The sequence below is a fragment of the Choloepus didactylus genome, chromosome 27 (genome assembly GCF_015220235.1).
Source record: "Choloepus didactylus isolate mChoDid1 chromosome 27, mChoDid1.pri, whole genome shotgun sequence".
Lineage (NCBI taxonomy): Eukaryota > Metazoa > Chordata > Mammalia > Pilosa > Megalonychidae > Choloepus > Choloepus didactylus.
In genome coordinates this window covers 24461346-24475535 of record NC_051333.1, presented here as the reverse complement: position 1 = coordinate 24475535, position 14190 = coordinate 24461346, and the positions used below count along the sequence as shown (strand labels likewise).

Below are 14190 nucleotides of genomic sequence, written 5' to 3'. Positions count from 1 at the left end.
CTTCCCAGGGGGTGGATAGAGAGGAGGCCTCTGAGGCTGAGATTCTAACAGAGATATGAAGGAGGCCGGTGAGTGAGAAGGAACATCTGGGAGCACGGCCCAGGGGACGGAACAGTGAGTGCCAGGTCCCTGAGTTGCAGAGCTGGCTCATACAATTGGAGGAACATCGAGGGAAAAGCACGTAGAAGAGAGGAAGGGCACAGGGTCCGAAGGGGCAGGGTCTCCGAGGATGGCCGAGGGCCTTGTTGGCCGTTCTATGGACTCAGCCAGGGCTGGTTTCATGGGCACGTGACCTTGTGTGGCCCCAGAGGCCCTGTGCTCAGAAGGGCTCCATAACCAGTGTAATGCTCGGCTGTCACTGTCACAAAATCCCCAATCAAGATGGAGCAAGAGGTCCCACATTTTCATTTTGCACTGGGCCCCACAAATTATATAGCCAGTCCTGACTGCAGTGTGACGCTCAGGAAATGGGAGGCCTCTGGAAGTGTGAGCAGCGACGAGACCGCTGGCACTATGCTGGCAGCTGCTGGGGAGCAGGGTCAGGGGGCCGGGAGCCTGGAGGGGCTGCTGCAGTTACACAGTGAGTGCTGGCTGCTCCTTAGACTCCGGACAGTGGTGGCCTGGACCAAGTGGTCCGCAAATGGGACATTTCCCATTGTCCATTCATTCAAAAAATATTTATTAAATAGCTCTCGTATGCCAGGCACTCTTCTGGGCACTAGGGCACAGAAGCAAAAAAAGTCCTATCCGTCAACCCCATTAATCCGTTCCCCACTTGCTCTGCCTCATTGGGCATGCACCTCCTCCGACAGCCCCTCCCACATGGAGACTTCCCTGGCAGGGCCTGGAATGGCTCTTTACCCCCTCCCTGGGATGACACAGCCCACCATGGCTGCCCCACCCATCTGGACCCCGAGAGGGTCCTGTCGGCCCAGACGGATGCCATCTACTACAGCCAGAGAAGCAAGACCAAGAGAGTGGCAACATCTTTGCATGTCCATTCATTTGGCAAATATTTCCCGAGGGCTATTGGGTGCCAGATCCTTTTCTGGGCACTGGAGACAGAGCAGGGGAGAAAAGAGAGAAAACCCCTGCTCAGGCGGCCTCTCTTGGCTAAAGCCTCAGCCAGCTCCTCTGCCTCCTTCCCTTCATCTTTCCTCTAACTCCTCTGTCGCCAGTGCAATTGCAGGCTCAACCTATCTCTTTGTCCTTGACATCTTGGGAGTCCCAGTTTCATTCTTTAACATCCATCTCTTTTTTTCCCCTGTCATCTTCATTTGCCTTCCTCTTTCTTTCCTCCTGGGGCAATCGCTGTCCCGCAGCTGCAGTAGGTTTTGCTTTCTTCTCGGAAGGCAGCATCTGCACTGGCTGCCTTCATAACCAACACTGAGGACTAGACTGCCAGGTTCTGTTTGCCTCCCACCATCCACACTCTCCTCTGGCCTTCCCGTATGACCCCCATATACCAAGGGGGGCTGGCAGAGCTGCAGGAGACAGCCGCACTGAGGCCCGGGGAGTTTTCTTTGTGCGACGCTACCTGGCCCATTTGGGGGTGGGACCTGATTTCTTTGTCCTGGACACTGCACTGAGGGACTTGGCCATCTTCCGAGGTGGGCCGCCAGAGGAAAGAAGCCGGCCCTTTTCTGGGGGTTGTGATTCTGCAGCAAGGAGCACCCCAAGCCTGCACACATCTGTCTCAGTTTCCCCAACCACATGGTCCTTGAAGCTGCACTTTAAATATGCCCCTGTCGCCCAGTTTTATTTGTTTTGGGCCTGAAGTCTATTTATTTCCTAAATACCTTGATATGCTTCATGGGGACTATCTTGAAAAATAGCCTTTTGATTAGAATAAGAAATGAAAAAAAAGAAAATCACCAACCTTTCAACTTTTATTTATCGTTTGTTTTTTCTTCTCCTTCATTTCAATATCCCATCTCTTCAATACCTAAATATCACCCCAAAGGCTTAAAAAATTAGATGGGGGTGGAGTGGTGATTGGAAGCGTAAATTTGCTTCCCGGCTGAGGCCTTGTATGCCAAGTTTTCTTCTGAATTACATATTTACAGCCGAGTTATAAACGCTTGAAAAACAGGATTTATCATGGAAACAGTGACACAACCTCACCCAGCCTTGTGTTCTTGGGGGCTGTGGTAATATACTGTGCAGAGAAATCAGTTCATTAGTTAGTTATAAACAAAGCACAGAGACAGTAAATTAGAGTAGGTATTTCAGCCGTTTTCTGTGTGTTTATGACACCAAAATATGCAGCTGCATTTTATTCCTTGAGATAGTATTTAAGCATTTCCGATTTAAAGCGTGTTTTCAGACACGGCCACAGTGCATCTTTAGCCTCGTTTGTTCTCGTTCTTCTTGTAGTTTTCTTCGTGGTATTTTCTTCCTTCTCTGTTGCTCATTAGAAAAATGTTAAAAATCCATTTTCGTCTGATTAATAATAAAGCTGATCGCATGTAACCTAATTTTCATTCAGTGCTGCCCCTGTCTGTGGAGTCATATACAAAGTGACCTTTGAATCACCAGTGGGCTCATAAAGTACAATAAGCACTATTGTCCTGTCAAAAATTGAAGATGTTTTACATCATTACAAAATTTAATGTTCCATCTTTTCAAATGCACTACTTTTCAAAGGCCACATTCCAATTGAAGCTCATTAAAATCAGACTCAAGTTTCCTGTGGTGGGGATGAAGAGAGTTTTGCAGGCAATGGGAGGAAAATGAATCACTCTTTTAAAACAGATATGGTTACATATTAGTTTTGAAAGGTACAGGGACAGCAGAGCTCCGCCGTCGCTGTCGGTAACAGTGCGGCTTTTGTGCTGATAAATCCAATAACTGCCTCCTGGTTCCTTTTACTGCACCCGCACTGTACCCTATTTACTTACAAATAAATCGACTCTCTAAATAAAATGGTTGTTTTAAAGTTCAGGGATGGGAACCGAAGGGGGTTCCGGAGGGAGGCTGTAAAACCTGCCTGGCAATTGCAGATTTCTTTGAAATGCTCATCCAACCTGCAGTCCTGATGTATTAGGACAGAACCACTTGGGAGAAGCTTCTGTTCTTGGGAAGGTTGGCCAGCTAAACACCTCGCTGGTCCCAGGAACGGAGACACATGTTGTACTGAAGACCTATCTTAGCCACGTGTGTATCAGGAAGGGGTCGCACACGGGACCTGGAAATCTGAGCCCGAGCTGAATGCCTGGCTTTGCAAAGAAATTATCTTCAGGTCTTCCTGTTAAAATTCTTTCTCGGTTGTGGACCTGGGCCTCTTGGTTATTTCTCGGTCACAGCTGCGTGCTGAGTATATGGCCTGGCCTCCCTCTCGGTTTCCTGGCTGATCCCCCAGATAGGAGTGTGTTGGAGTCCATGAGATCAGAAAAGATACCTCCACATACCAGTCACTGATAATGCAACAGAATTGTTTAAAGTCCAGACTTTTACAGAGCACTGATGCGCATCCCTGAAGTTCTTGGAATACTGGCCTCTTCAGGATGTATCTTGCTGGAAAACTCTTCACCTCCCAGTGTAGAACTGGCCACTTAAGGCTTGATTCTCTTCACTGTGGATGTGGTTCTCACAGAGCTCTAGTCACTGGATCTTACTGAAATGGGACTTGTTTATCATTTACTAGTCTTTAGCATTTGCTCAAAAGAGGGTAATCTAGTCTGGACAGCCTCCAACATTTAATAGCACACGCTTTGGCATCCTCTAGACTTGAGTTTGTGTCCCTGTGCTGCCACTGGTCATTGTGTGAGCCTGGCTGGGTTGCTGAGCTTTGCTGGCTACCAACACCTCCTAGGGATGAAGTAGTATCTGCCTTGCCTGACTGTGTAAGATGAAGCACGTAAAGGGCATTGCACGGTGTATGGAACTTTAGTAATTGTTCATTAGATGAAAGCTGTTGGTACAGGGGAGACAGTATTAGTTGTTGTTTTAATTATATTCAAAAATTCACTAGCTAAGTTCCATCCTTAGAGTGTGAGAGAGCTTACAGACCTAAGACAAGCAGAGGGAAAGTGGTTTAGTTCTGATCATGCTACTGATAAATACGTTCTTTCCACTATGGCTGTAGCAGTTAACTATAGCTGTGTAACAAACCACCCCAGAACTTAGTAGTTTAAAAGAACAAGATTTACGTTTTCTCGCAGGTCTTTGGGGAAGGCGGTGGTTCTGTTGGTTCAGGCCAGGCTCCGCTAATCTTAGCAGGACTCATTTGTGCCTCTGTGGCCAGCTGGTTGGCTGGGGATGGCTGGTTGGCAGTGGCTCTGGCTGGGTTACTTGTTTCTGTTCCTTGCAGTCTCTCATCCGCTAGCAAGTTACCTGGCTGGTTCTCATGGCAGACGTAGGGATCCAAGAGAGCCAATGCAACTGTGCAAGCACTTCGGCAAGGCTCAGTTTCATCGTGACTTTTGTTCCATTGTCCATGCCCAGAGTCAGTGTGGGAGGGGACAGATAAAGAGCAGGGATCTAGGGAGCTGTGGCACCAGCAGCTGTTAGTGTGGCCAATCCTCTTTTTCTGTCCCTAAATCCCTGAGGTGCATGTCGAGTGATGTGGCCAGTGGAGTACTCTGGAATCAAATGTCTTAGGAGATATTTTGATTCCTTCTGTCTCGTGTCACCACTGCAATGTGATGCTCTGTTCCACATGTTCTGATGAGTTCTGGGGTCCTCCCTGCAATAAGCTGCTTCAACACCTCCGGCCACCAAGAGCCACTGGACCACAAACCCTCCCTGCTGCACCCACATCTGGGCTCTGAGTCTCACGTGTACTTTCTGGGTTGGAACCACAGAGGAGCACCAGCTCTTAGGAGGCCTCTGCAGAGAGTACCCCTGGCCCTGATGAATCGAACAGAAGCTTTCAGAGCACCTGCATCAGGAGGCAAACCCCAGCAAGGGAGGGCATTCTTGGGCACTGGGGCCAGACACCTGGGAAGGAGGGATTAGCAAGGCCCAGCTGGGTATGCAGCAGGGTCTCTCTCTGTGGCGTGGGCTGCATGAGGGCACCTGTGGGCATGTGGGGGTGGCGTGGGGCCAGGCCCCCTCACCCCCTCCTCCAAAGGAGAGCTGGGCCAGCTGGAGCCCCAGCAGAAGATGCCTCTGGCTAGGAAGTGGTATCGCCTGACCCTGTGGGGAACTGCAGGAGCAACAGGGGCTCAAGGCGGCCCCAGCTTCCCCCCAGGCCTCAGATGGGGCTTCCTCCTTTTTTCTCACTTGGGGCCACACTGGAGGTCAGGGCACCCCAGCTCTTGGCTACTCGGGCCACTTTCCAGCCCCCCTGCTCTGTGACTCTGCAGGCCCCACTCCATCCTGGAGCCCTGTGCAAAGAAGATGGGGTTGTGGGGGTAGAGATAGGCCCCAGAGGAAGAGGGCAGCATGGGCTCAGGCCAGCCCAGAGGTTCCCAAGACCCAGGTGAGCCCACCAGTCCTCATTTACTTGATAAATTGTTTCCCCAGAAGAACTTGGTACTCATGTCTGGACTGGTAAGTATTAACAGCTTGCCTCCCAACCTCCAAAACCCAGGCTTCCACCTGAACTTAAGAGGAGCAGACCCCAGAAAGCCTAGGGACAGGTCAGACTTGTTCTTTAGGAAAAGAAATACCAACCCTTTCCCAGGGCAAGTTTGTGCAGCCTATGGCTGCTCCCCAAGTGAACAAGCCTCGGTTCACTGACTTCCCATCCTTGGAGGATTTTCTGGGCCTCTTGGGGCTGGAAGCAGGTTGCAAAAGGAACGAAGACATAATGTCTGAGAGGCAGGTGCCAAAGAACCCAAAGCAACTGGATGTCTGTGGGATTCCAAGTGGAATTCTCCAAGAGTGGGAAGACGTTCCATGAGCAGAAATGAGGAAGCCGCCACTGGCTTCCCCAGGGACGAGGCAGCCCTTGGTGATGCCCGTGGTAGCAAAGACTCACCATCGGCTGCAGACACTTTGGCTTCCATGATCGAGAGCTCGGAAAGCGGTGACATCTGGCTGCTTAGGAACACAGGGGCAGTGAAGCCCAATGAGCAGAGCAGACCCTAAACAAAAGGGAGGAGACCCAAGCTCTTTAGGGTTCCCACTGCAGAGGGAAGGTGATGGGGAGGAGGTTCTGCTGCTCAGTGAAAGTTAGGAAACAATTTAATTACATTCTGCAGCTTCTGGAGTTATAAAGTCTGAAGACCTGGGTTCTCTTACTTATTCCTGGATGACCTTGGGTAGATCTCAAATTCTCTCTGGACCTCAGGGTTCCCATCTGCACTATAAGAGGGTGGAACTGGGTGATCCTGAAGGCCCTCAACAACACTAGTCCCAGGACCTGTTGGAAGAAGTTCTCAGCCCCTGAGTGGCATTTCTCAGGCAAGAGTTGGGGACTCATGGGAGTGGGGTCTCCAGGCAGGCTGGGGCCATACTGTGTGCTGTTACAGGGAGAAGGGGGCCAGTATCTTTGACCTTTCTCTGGGCCACCGGGGAGATGTGACTGGGACTTTTCTTCTGGCCTCAGGGCCTGGAGAAATGCCTTGGAGCAGAGCAGAGGCCCCTGGCAGGGCCAGGATGGCAGGCTGGTGAGGTACCTTCCTTTGCTGAAGGACCCCTCAGCACCTAGTAAGGTGTGTGGTTCTGGGGTGTGGGTATTGAGGGTACTTTGCATGCAATGCAACCCAGATGCTCCATGGGCCCTCAGCAAGTGGAGCTTGCTTCCTTCCAGAGTTGGGGCCCTGGACATTGCATTGTCCTGATGTAAGTGGTTACCTGCAGGTGGAGGGGACTCCTCTCCTCTGCTCCTTGCAGACTCAGGCAGATAATGCCTCTTAGCTCCCATGTTATTTACACTCTCAAGTTCCCCGCAGCAGGAGGATAAGATCAGTAGTAAGAAAGCTCTTGGCAAAAGTTGCTGTGTGTTTAGTCTGGGTGTACTGGGCAATGTGACTTCCCTGTGGCCATGTCATAATCATTGGCCTGGACAATCTTGAGTATTGATGGGGCCTTTGGTGCAGTGATTCTGGCCCCAATGGTTGGGAAGTGTTAATAGATGTTTGGGAATATTGGAAGTTCAGGAAGCAGCTCTCTAATTCACAGAAACTGCCAAGTGATGCATGGGGGGATGCCACTGCTAACTGTGACATCTAGAATCAACAGTCAGCCCAGGCCAGTGAAATGCCCTCTGTCCCCAGCAGCCCAGCCTCATCTCTGTCGCCTGCCTACTCCTTCCTCATCTTCACTCTGCGTTCTGCCCTCTCCCACGAGGCGCATCCCACTTGGCTTGCTCTTCCCTTCCTGCCCCCTACCCATCATTCCAGGCCTCACCCAAGCCCCGTGTCCCCCAGCAAGCCTTTCTTAGCCAACTCAAGTCTTCTCCCTCTTGATGACCATGGGAGATTATCTCATTGTCTGCACCGCCTAGTTTGACTTTTGAAATATCCACTTCAGCATATATCACACTGCAGTGGAAAGTACTTGGGCTTTAGAAACATTCACTCATTCAAGAAATATGCACTAGCTCCTACTAGGTGCTAGGCACTGTACTTCCAGACACTCGGAATGTATCAGTCAACAAGACCTGCCTCCCTGTCTTAGTTTGCTGGAGTTGCTATGACAAATAGCGCACAATGAGTTGGCTTAACAACAGCAATTTATTGTCTCATGATTTGGGAGACTAGAAGTCCAACATCAAGGTATTGACCTGGCCTGCTTTCCCCTGGAGTCTGGTGTTCTGGCCATCCTCCCGCACATCTCTTGCCATGTGTCTGCTCTTCTGGCTTCCACTGATTTCTGACTTCTATTGATGTCTGACTTCTGCTGACTGTGTCTAAATTTCTTCTGTTTATAAGGACTCAAGCCATATGGATGAAAGCCCATTTTGATTCAATATGGTCTCCTCTAAATAGGACCTTCAACAAGCCTATTTGCAAATGAGTCTACCCAGTAATTAATAATCACATCTTCAAAGGTTCTATTTACAAATGGGTTCACACCCACAGGATCAGGGGTTGGGACTTGAACATGCCTTTATGGGGGATTTGATTCAACCTTTCCCCCTCCACCCAAAAGAAAAAGATCTCTGCCCTCCTGGAGTTTGCACCTGGTCAATTTAAATCCCTGCCTGACCACTTAATCACTACGTATCTTGGTCAAATTACAATATCTTTAAGACTGAGTTCTATCATGTATAAGATGAAGCTAACAACCAAATCTCTCTCTCCCAGGGTTGCTGTGAGGGAGGAAGTGAGATTCAGAATACAGTGGGCCTAGCCCTGGACCCGGTCTTAGTAAACACAAAGATAAGCTCCGCTCCTGCTGTTCTACTGCTGGGTGGCAGACATTCCGGTGGGCAGATCATGGACTGCACTGTCCTTCAGCATCTGCTGTGGCAGCAAGGGGAGTGTAAACCCTGTCATCGGGTCCCAGCATGGGTTGGTTGGTGAGAACTTTCCGTTGCACGTCCACACTCCCAAAGGCCTTTTCCAGACTCGGCTCTCTAAGGCCAACCTTCTGCAGATGAAAGCAACTGAGATTCAAAACGGAGCGGGCAGATTCTCGCAGCTAGGGGAGGAGCCAGCACAAGAGCATTTTTGAAAACCAACCCCAAAGCTGTATAGTTTCTTTCATTCCTCTCATCCTTCCTTCCTTTTTTTCCCTCTCCTTCTGGCACTTGGTATCATTTCCAATATTGAATATCACTTTCATAAAGGCTCTCCTGGCCAGCTAACTTCCAGAGGATAGTCATAAATGTGTAAATTATTTGCAATCATCTCTTGAGGCAATTGTACCTTCTGGAAATTAATTACATCCTTAACACAGTTCGCTTGCTTTTTGCTACCTGTAAAATACTGTGTGGATTGGGAGCACCGTGGGTATCGTATAGTACTGAGTATGTAGTATTATAGTCCAAGACACATTTGTCAACATTATATAATAATCTATGATCAAACCACTAAAACTTGTCAACTCCTGGAGTCAGTTGCATTCTAACTCTACAACTGAAACTCATTTAAAAGCAAATGAAAGTCAAGAGGATGAAATTCAATTAAAATTCATTTAAAGTATGGAAAAAATGATTCACAATGATATAAATCAGCACATGGTATTGCCTACTTTATCTTCACCTATAAGGGGCTAACCACCACTAAAAAAGATTCCTAAATGAGTGAAGGACAGATTGTGTCCAAATAACACACCTCTGTCCGCGTATATCTTGAGAAAATATATGCAAGGTGTTAAGACACCTTTTTCCTTCTAGATCCTCAAGCAGCCATTTCCACCATTGCTACTTTTCTGGACCAAGGCATAGCAGAAATCCAATTAAGGATCTTTTTTGAGTGTTTTTTTTTTTTTTTTTTAATTTTGAGTATGCATGCAATATTGCTGATAGTCAGATCTCAGCAGAGAAATTAACTTCAATAATCTATGGATTACAAGACATATCAAATCTTCAAAGCAACCTGATGTTAGATCTATTCTCAGAAGGGTTTAAACGACTTTAACAGTTAAGAACAAATGATAGGATGCACTTTTTTCCGAATAAATCAAGATCAGTTGGCATTACTCTCCCGTTCTCCAAGCCTGTTAAATATGGCAAGCACATTCACCATCACCCATTGTGAATCTCTCAGGTGCTTGCCCCGGGAGGTGACTGACATCTGATTCCTGGTCCAGCAGTCCTGGCAATCTTGAGGCAATAGGCGAGGGCCTTTACAGAGTTCCCCAGACAGTCTGCTCCAAAATGCAGAATCTCATATCCTTTATTGTCAGTTGTAACATGGAGAGTGCTTTCTAGGGGAGAGCTCCACCTGTCAGAAGAATGTCTAGGTATGGTGTTTGCACTGGCAAAGGGGTTGTGGCACCCTTTGGATGAAACTGGGGAGGCTCCCAGAGCCTGCACATGCTGCAAATCCTTTCTGACCTACCGTATTCCCCATTAAATTCGCAGCCTGAAGTGGTGCTGGCTCTGAGGTTCACGGGCTTTAACTGGTTACTTCTGTTTATTCGCTTATACCAATCATGGTTTTGCCTCGGTTGGCACGTGTGTGGCATTTCCACGCATGCCCTTTCCACGCGTGGCACTCTGCCTCCTCCTGTGGGAGTCCCGCTGGATCCCATACGCCCCAGCTGCAAAGTGCACAGAATCTCCATCCAGCAATAACACATGGCTTCCCGGAGAGCTCCCTCAGGCAGCAGCTGTGCCTTGAATCTGCAGGTGCACCTGCTGGGCTGGAGGTCGAATTGCTTAGCAGGGGCCGGCCAATCTTCACCAGCTCATGCAGCGAGCAGGGCTGTCCCAGTACACAGCACCCTTGCAGAACACAAAGGGCACTCTGGTGTCTCACTCTGAGCATCAGTGCGGCAACAGCAGGTTCTTGAGTCCTGGTCACTGTGGTCAGTGTGGGACCAAAGTGTGAATTAGCAGAACTTATCTGCACGCCCAGTTTGGGCAGGGCAACGGCAGATGGGGAGAGAGGAGCAAGAAGATGGGAGGTCTGGGCCACCTGCAGTGAAGTCTTCCCAATGGGAGGCACGTGCCACTCACCGAGGGTCACACGAGGGCTGCAGGTGACCCAGCCCCCACGGGACCATAGCGGGAAATGCAATCCCCTCTCAATTCTCTGCTGGTCTTTCTCATCAAAATCGAGAAGAAAATATCCCTTTGGTCCTGCTCTGTTCTTAAGGCCTCTCCAACATTTGCTAAACACAGTTTTAACCCAGAGGGAGACGGCCTTAGGCCAACCTTTTCAGGCCATCAATTCTAGCTCAAATTTAATAGCACTCTTCTATATCCACTTTTTTTATTATTAGTATGGCTATTTTCTAATTATGTCAAGTAGCACTGGCTTTCCATTCCTGGTTCTGACATAAAGCCTCCTTTTAGAATAAATTTATTAAAGAGGAAAACGAGATCATTTAAAGAAACATTAAGGAAATACCAGTATGGATGATATGAGAAAGTCATGGTGGCATTATGAAAACAAGTGCAAATGTGGCCAGAGAAACAGGCTGTTCAGAACCTGGTGAAGGGGGGTGGAACGTGAGACATATGCCTCAGTTCACTGTAGAATTTACAAGAGGCCTGAGAGCTGGGCCTGATGGAAAGTTGGGGGACACCAGATTTAGGTTCAGAATAGAAAAGCACCTCCTACGACTTTTCCTCACGTTCGTTTAGTCCCAGGGTCTAAGCGATTTCAGTCCTTGCGGCGGTGGTAACGCGAGAGCAGAGCACGAGTTACGGCAACTGGAGCCATGGCAGGACAGGCGTTTAGAAAGTTTCTTCCCCTCTTTGATCGAGTATTGGTTGAAAGGAGTGCAGCCGAAACTGTAACTAAAGGAGGCATTATGCTTCCAGAAAAATCTCAAGGAAAAGTGTTGCAAGCAACAGTATTAGCTGTTGGATCGGGAGCTAAAGGAAAGGGTGGACAGATTGAACCAGTTAGCGTGAAAGTTGGAGACAAAGTTCTTCTCCCAGAATATGGAGGCACCAAAGTAGTTCTAGAAGAAAAGGAGTATTTCTTATTTAGAGATAGTGACATTCTTGGGAAGTATATAGAGTGAAATATTCTTGAAATGGCATCATGTGAAGCTGCCCATTCCCCTGAAGTTCTGAAATCTTCTGTGATGTAAATAATTCCCATGTCTTTTATAATAAACTGATAACCCAGTGTCTCTAAAATTTAATTTCACTGTACTGATATAAACATTTCCAAATAAAAATATGTAAATGAAAAAAAAAAAAAAAAAAAGCACCTCTTACCGATCAGCACCTTCCAACCACAGGAAGATGCTTGGCAGATGGTGTGAGAGCTCTCCATCAGTGGCTGGTGTCCGCATGGAGGGAAGGGGCTCTGCTTTGTTTCTGGGGATCTGCTGATTCAGGATTCAACACCCTTAGATCCTCTGCTGCTTTTTTTTTTTTTTCTTTTTTTGAGATTATCCTCAATAGCTTATCTGTTCTTATTAAACTATCATTCCCCGCGTCTGCTACCCTTGCAGGTCGTGAGTGGCTGTGATGGTGTTGCCAGAGATGACAACTCTAGAGTTGAGTTTCCATCAAACAGGTTGCCTGAACAATGAGATATTTTGATTAATTTCATGTGAAATTGAAGGATCCAACGTCATATTGTTGTTTCTGTTGAAAGAACTCGTTCTGACATGTTACCTGCTTCTGGACAGTCCCCAGGTTATGGATGTGTGAGAAATGGGTGCAAGTGGCTTATCTGGGAGGTGATCCAAAGAACAGTCCAAGAGAGGTGGAGGAGGGGGGCAAAGGAGGGGAGGAGACTAATGAAGGGTGCCTTATCAGCCAGTCACCGTTCAGAAGCAGAGGGGAGCTCTGGGAAACAGTGTAGACTATGCCTCAGTTATCCCAGTAGGGGAGCGAGGAGTCTGGGCATTTGCCCTCCACCTCTTCATTCTCCATTCATCATTAGTTAAGGGAATTGACCTCTGGCCCTGCCACTTCCCCTGCATGCAGAACATGCCTCGATGTCCAGAAATATGTCTTCAGACAGAAATTCCCAGGCACCATCTAAGGAGGCTTTGGTATGTAAACTTGAGTGTGGAGGGGAATATGGTGGGACCCGATCAACAGCTGCTACAAAGGATCCTACTGTGAGAAAAGGTGAAAAGGTTGATTATATTTAGAACCAGCCAGCCAGTCTCCATTGAGATGACCCACTTTTGTGGGAACTCGCAAAGCCTGAGTGCCAGGGTCACTGTGCTCCCCTCTTCCCCACATCGGGCCTGCTCAGTGTTTTGACTTAGGCCAACACCAGGGTCCTAGAGATCCTTCATGGCCTGTGGGCTTTGACGTCTTCAGTGGACACCAGGGTGTTGTCTTTTCTTCTCTCTTCCTGGCTGACTCGTGGTCAGGGGAGCTTGATGATGGCCAGCAGGCAAGCATGCTCCTTCTTTGGGGACCCCTCTTCCCAGCGCATTTGAGCCTGGTGTCTTGGGCGATGTGCAAATCTCTTTCTTTGTGGTGGAGGATAACTATCTATGGCTTTCTTGGCCTTCGGAGCCTTTGCTTTACCTTTGGGTTGGGAAGGCAAGAGCTTCCTCTTTGCTTTTAGTGCCATCTCCATTAAAAGGGTCCCACAATGAATTTTTAACTTTTCCTTCCCTGCACATGCTATCAGCTTGCACTGCTTTCTCCAGTCCACTTGCACAGTTGGAAACAGGAACCCCTCTTTCTACTAGAGAGTTCAGCCCCAGAAGAGATGGGTCAGAAGATTGGTTTCTAGACCTCACTGTATCTATTACCAAGGAAACCCCTTTTACTCTCTGGGGCCAGTTTTCCCAACTTCAGAGTGAGGAGCTCAGACTTGAGAGTCTCAGGGAACCCTCCCAGTTCTCATGTCTGTTTCCTGTGGTTCTTAGTAAGCCAGCATATACAAATGTCCAGCTGTAGGAGGGAAGTCCGGCCATCTGGGAAGAATGGATGAGAGCCTTCCCAGGTAACAGGGAGCTGGCAGTTGGCAAGAACTCCCTGTGGGAGGAAGGAGAAAACCAAGGGCCTACAGTGTGTCCCGAGTCACGTTGCACTACACAGGGCCCAGATGTGCACAGATGGGGAGCTCAGCACAGCGGGGCCTGCTTCCCAGGCAGAAAGATAGTGCTGACAGACAACTGATAATTCAGTGGGGAGAGGCAAAGACCAATGCCACCCACCTAGTTGGTGGAAGAGAATTCAGACCAGAAGCGGGTATGAACAGAGGCATTCTTCGCCGTTCCTCTTGCAAAGGCAGCGGTCACATGAGAGATGTAAGGGCAGGTGTCTGGGGGTATCCCCCCTGCCCCTCACTGTATAGGATTTCCACTTCCTTCTCTCCCGAGCCCTTCCTCAGCAGCCCCATCGTACTGTTCCATAGAATCCCTTCCCTCTGAGTGACAGCCCGCTTAGATGGGCCTCCACCTTGAAAAGAGACAATAGACCACGTTGGACTTCCCATCACAAACTGAAATTGTATTCCCACGAGAGAGAGACACACCCTTCAGAATCAGTTCTCAATTTCACAAGGTGGCCTTGGAAAACTTTCCCAACTCGATCTGTAGCGCTCAGTCTTCACTCGCTGAGCGGTTATTAATGCATTTCTCCTCACTTTGGAAATAATTTGAATATTTATAAATTTAAGTATTTATTTTCATATTAAAATTAAAGCTCTATTGTCTTGCAACTAACCTGCCTTGTTCTGCCACTCCAAAACAAAA

The 14190-nt window shown here is 48.4% G+C and overlaps 2 protein-coding genes across 14 annotated transcripts in view; both read left to right on the top strand.

Moving 5' to 3' along the window:
• ZNF536 (zinc finger protein 536) overlaps positions 1–14190 on the top strand; it is a 435117-nt gene that overhangs the window by 321884 nt on the left and 99043 nt on the right. The window lies entirely within an intron of this gene.
• Positions 11183–11550, top strand: LOC119521657 (10 kDa heat shock protein, mitochondrial). Its single transcript, XM_037820169.1, has one exon. The coding sequence runs from the start codon at positions 11227–11229 to the stop codon at positions 11533–11535; it is 309 nt and encodes a 102-aa protein (XP_037676097.1). The 5' UTR covers positions 11183–11226; the 3' UTR covers positions 11536–11550.

Coding starts and splice junctions, on each gene's coding strand:
- LOC119521657 (XM_037820169.1), top strand. CDS start 11,227: ATGGCAGGACAGGCGTTTAGAAAGTTTCTTCCCCTCTTTGATCGAGTA.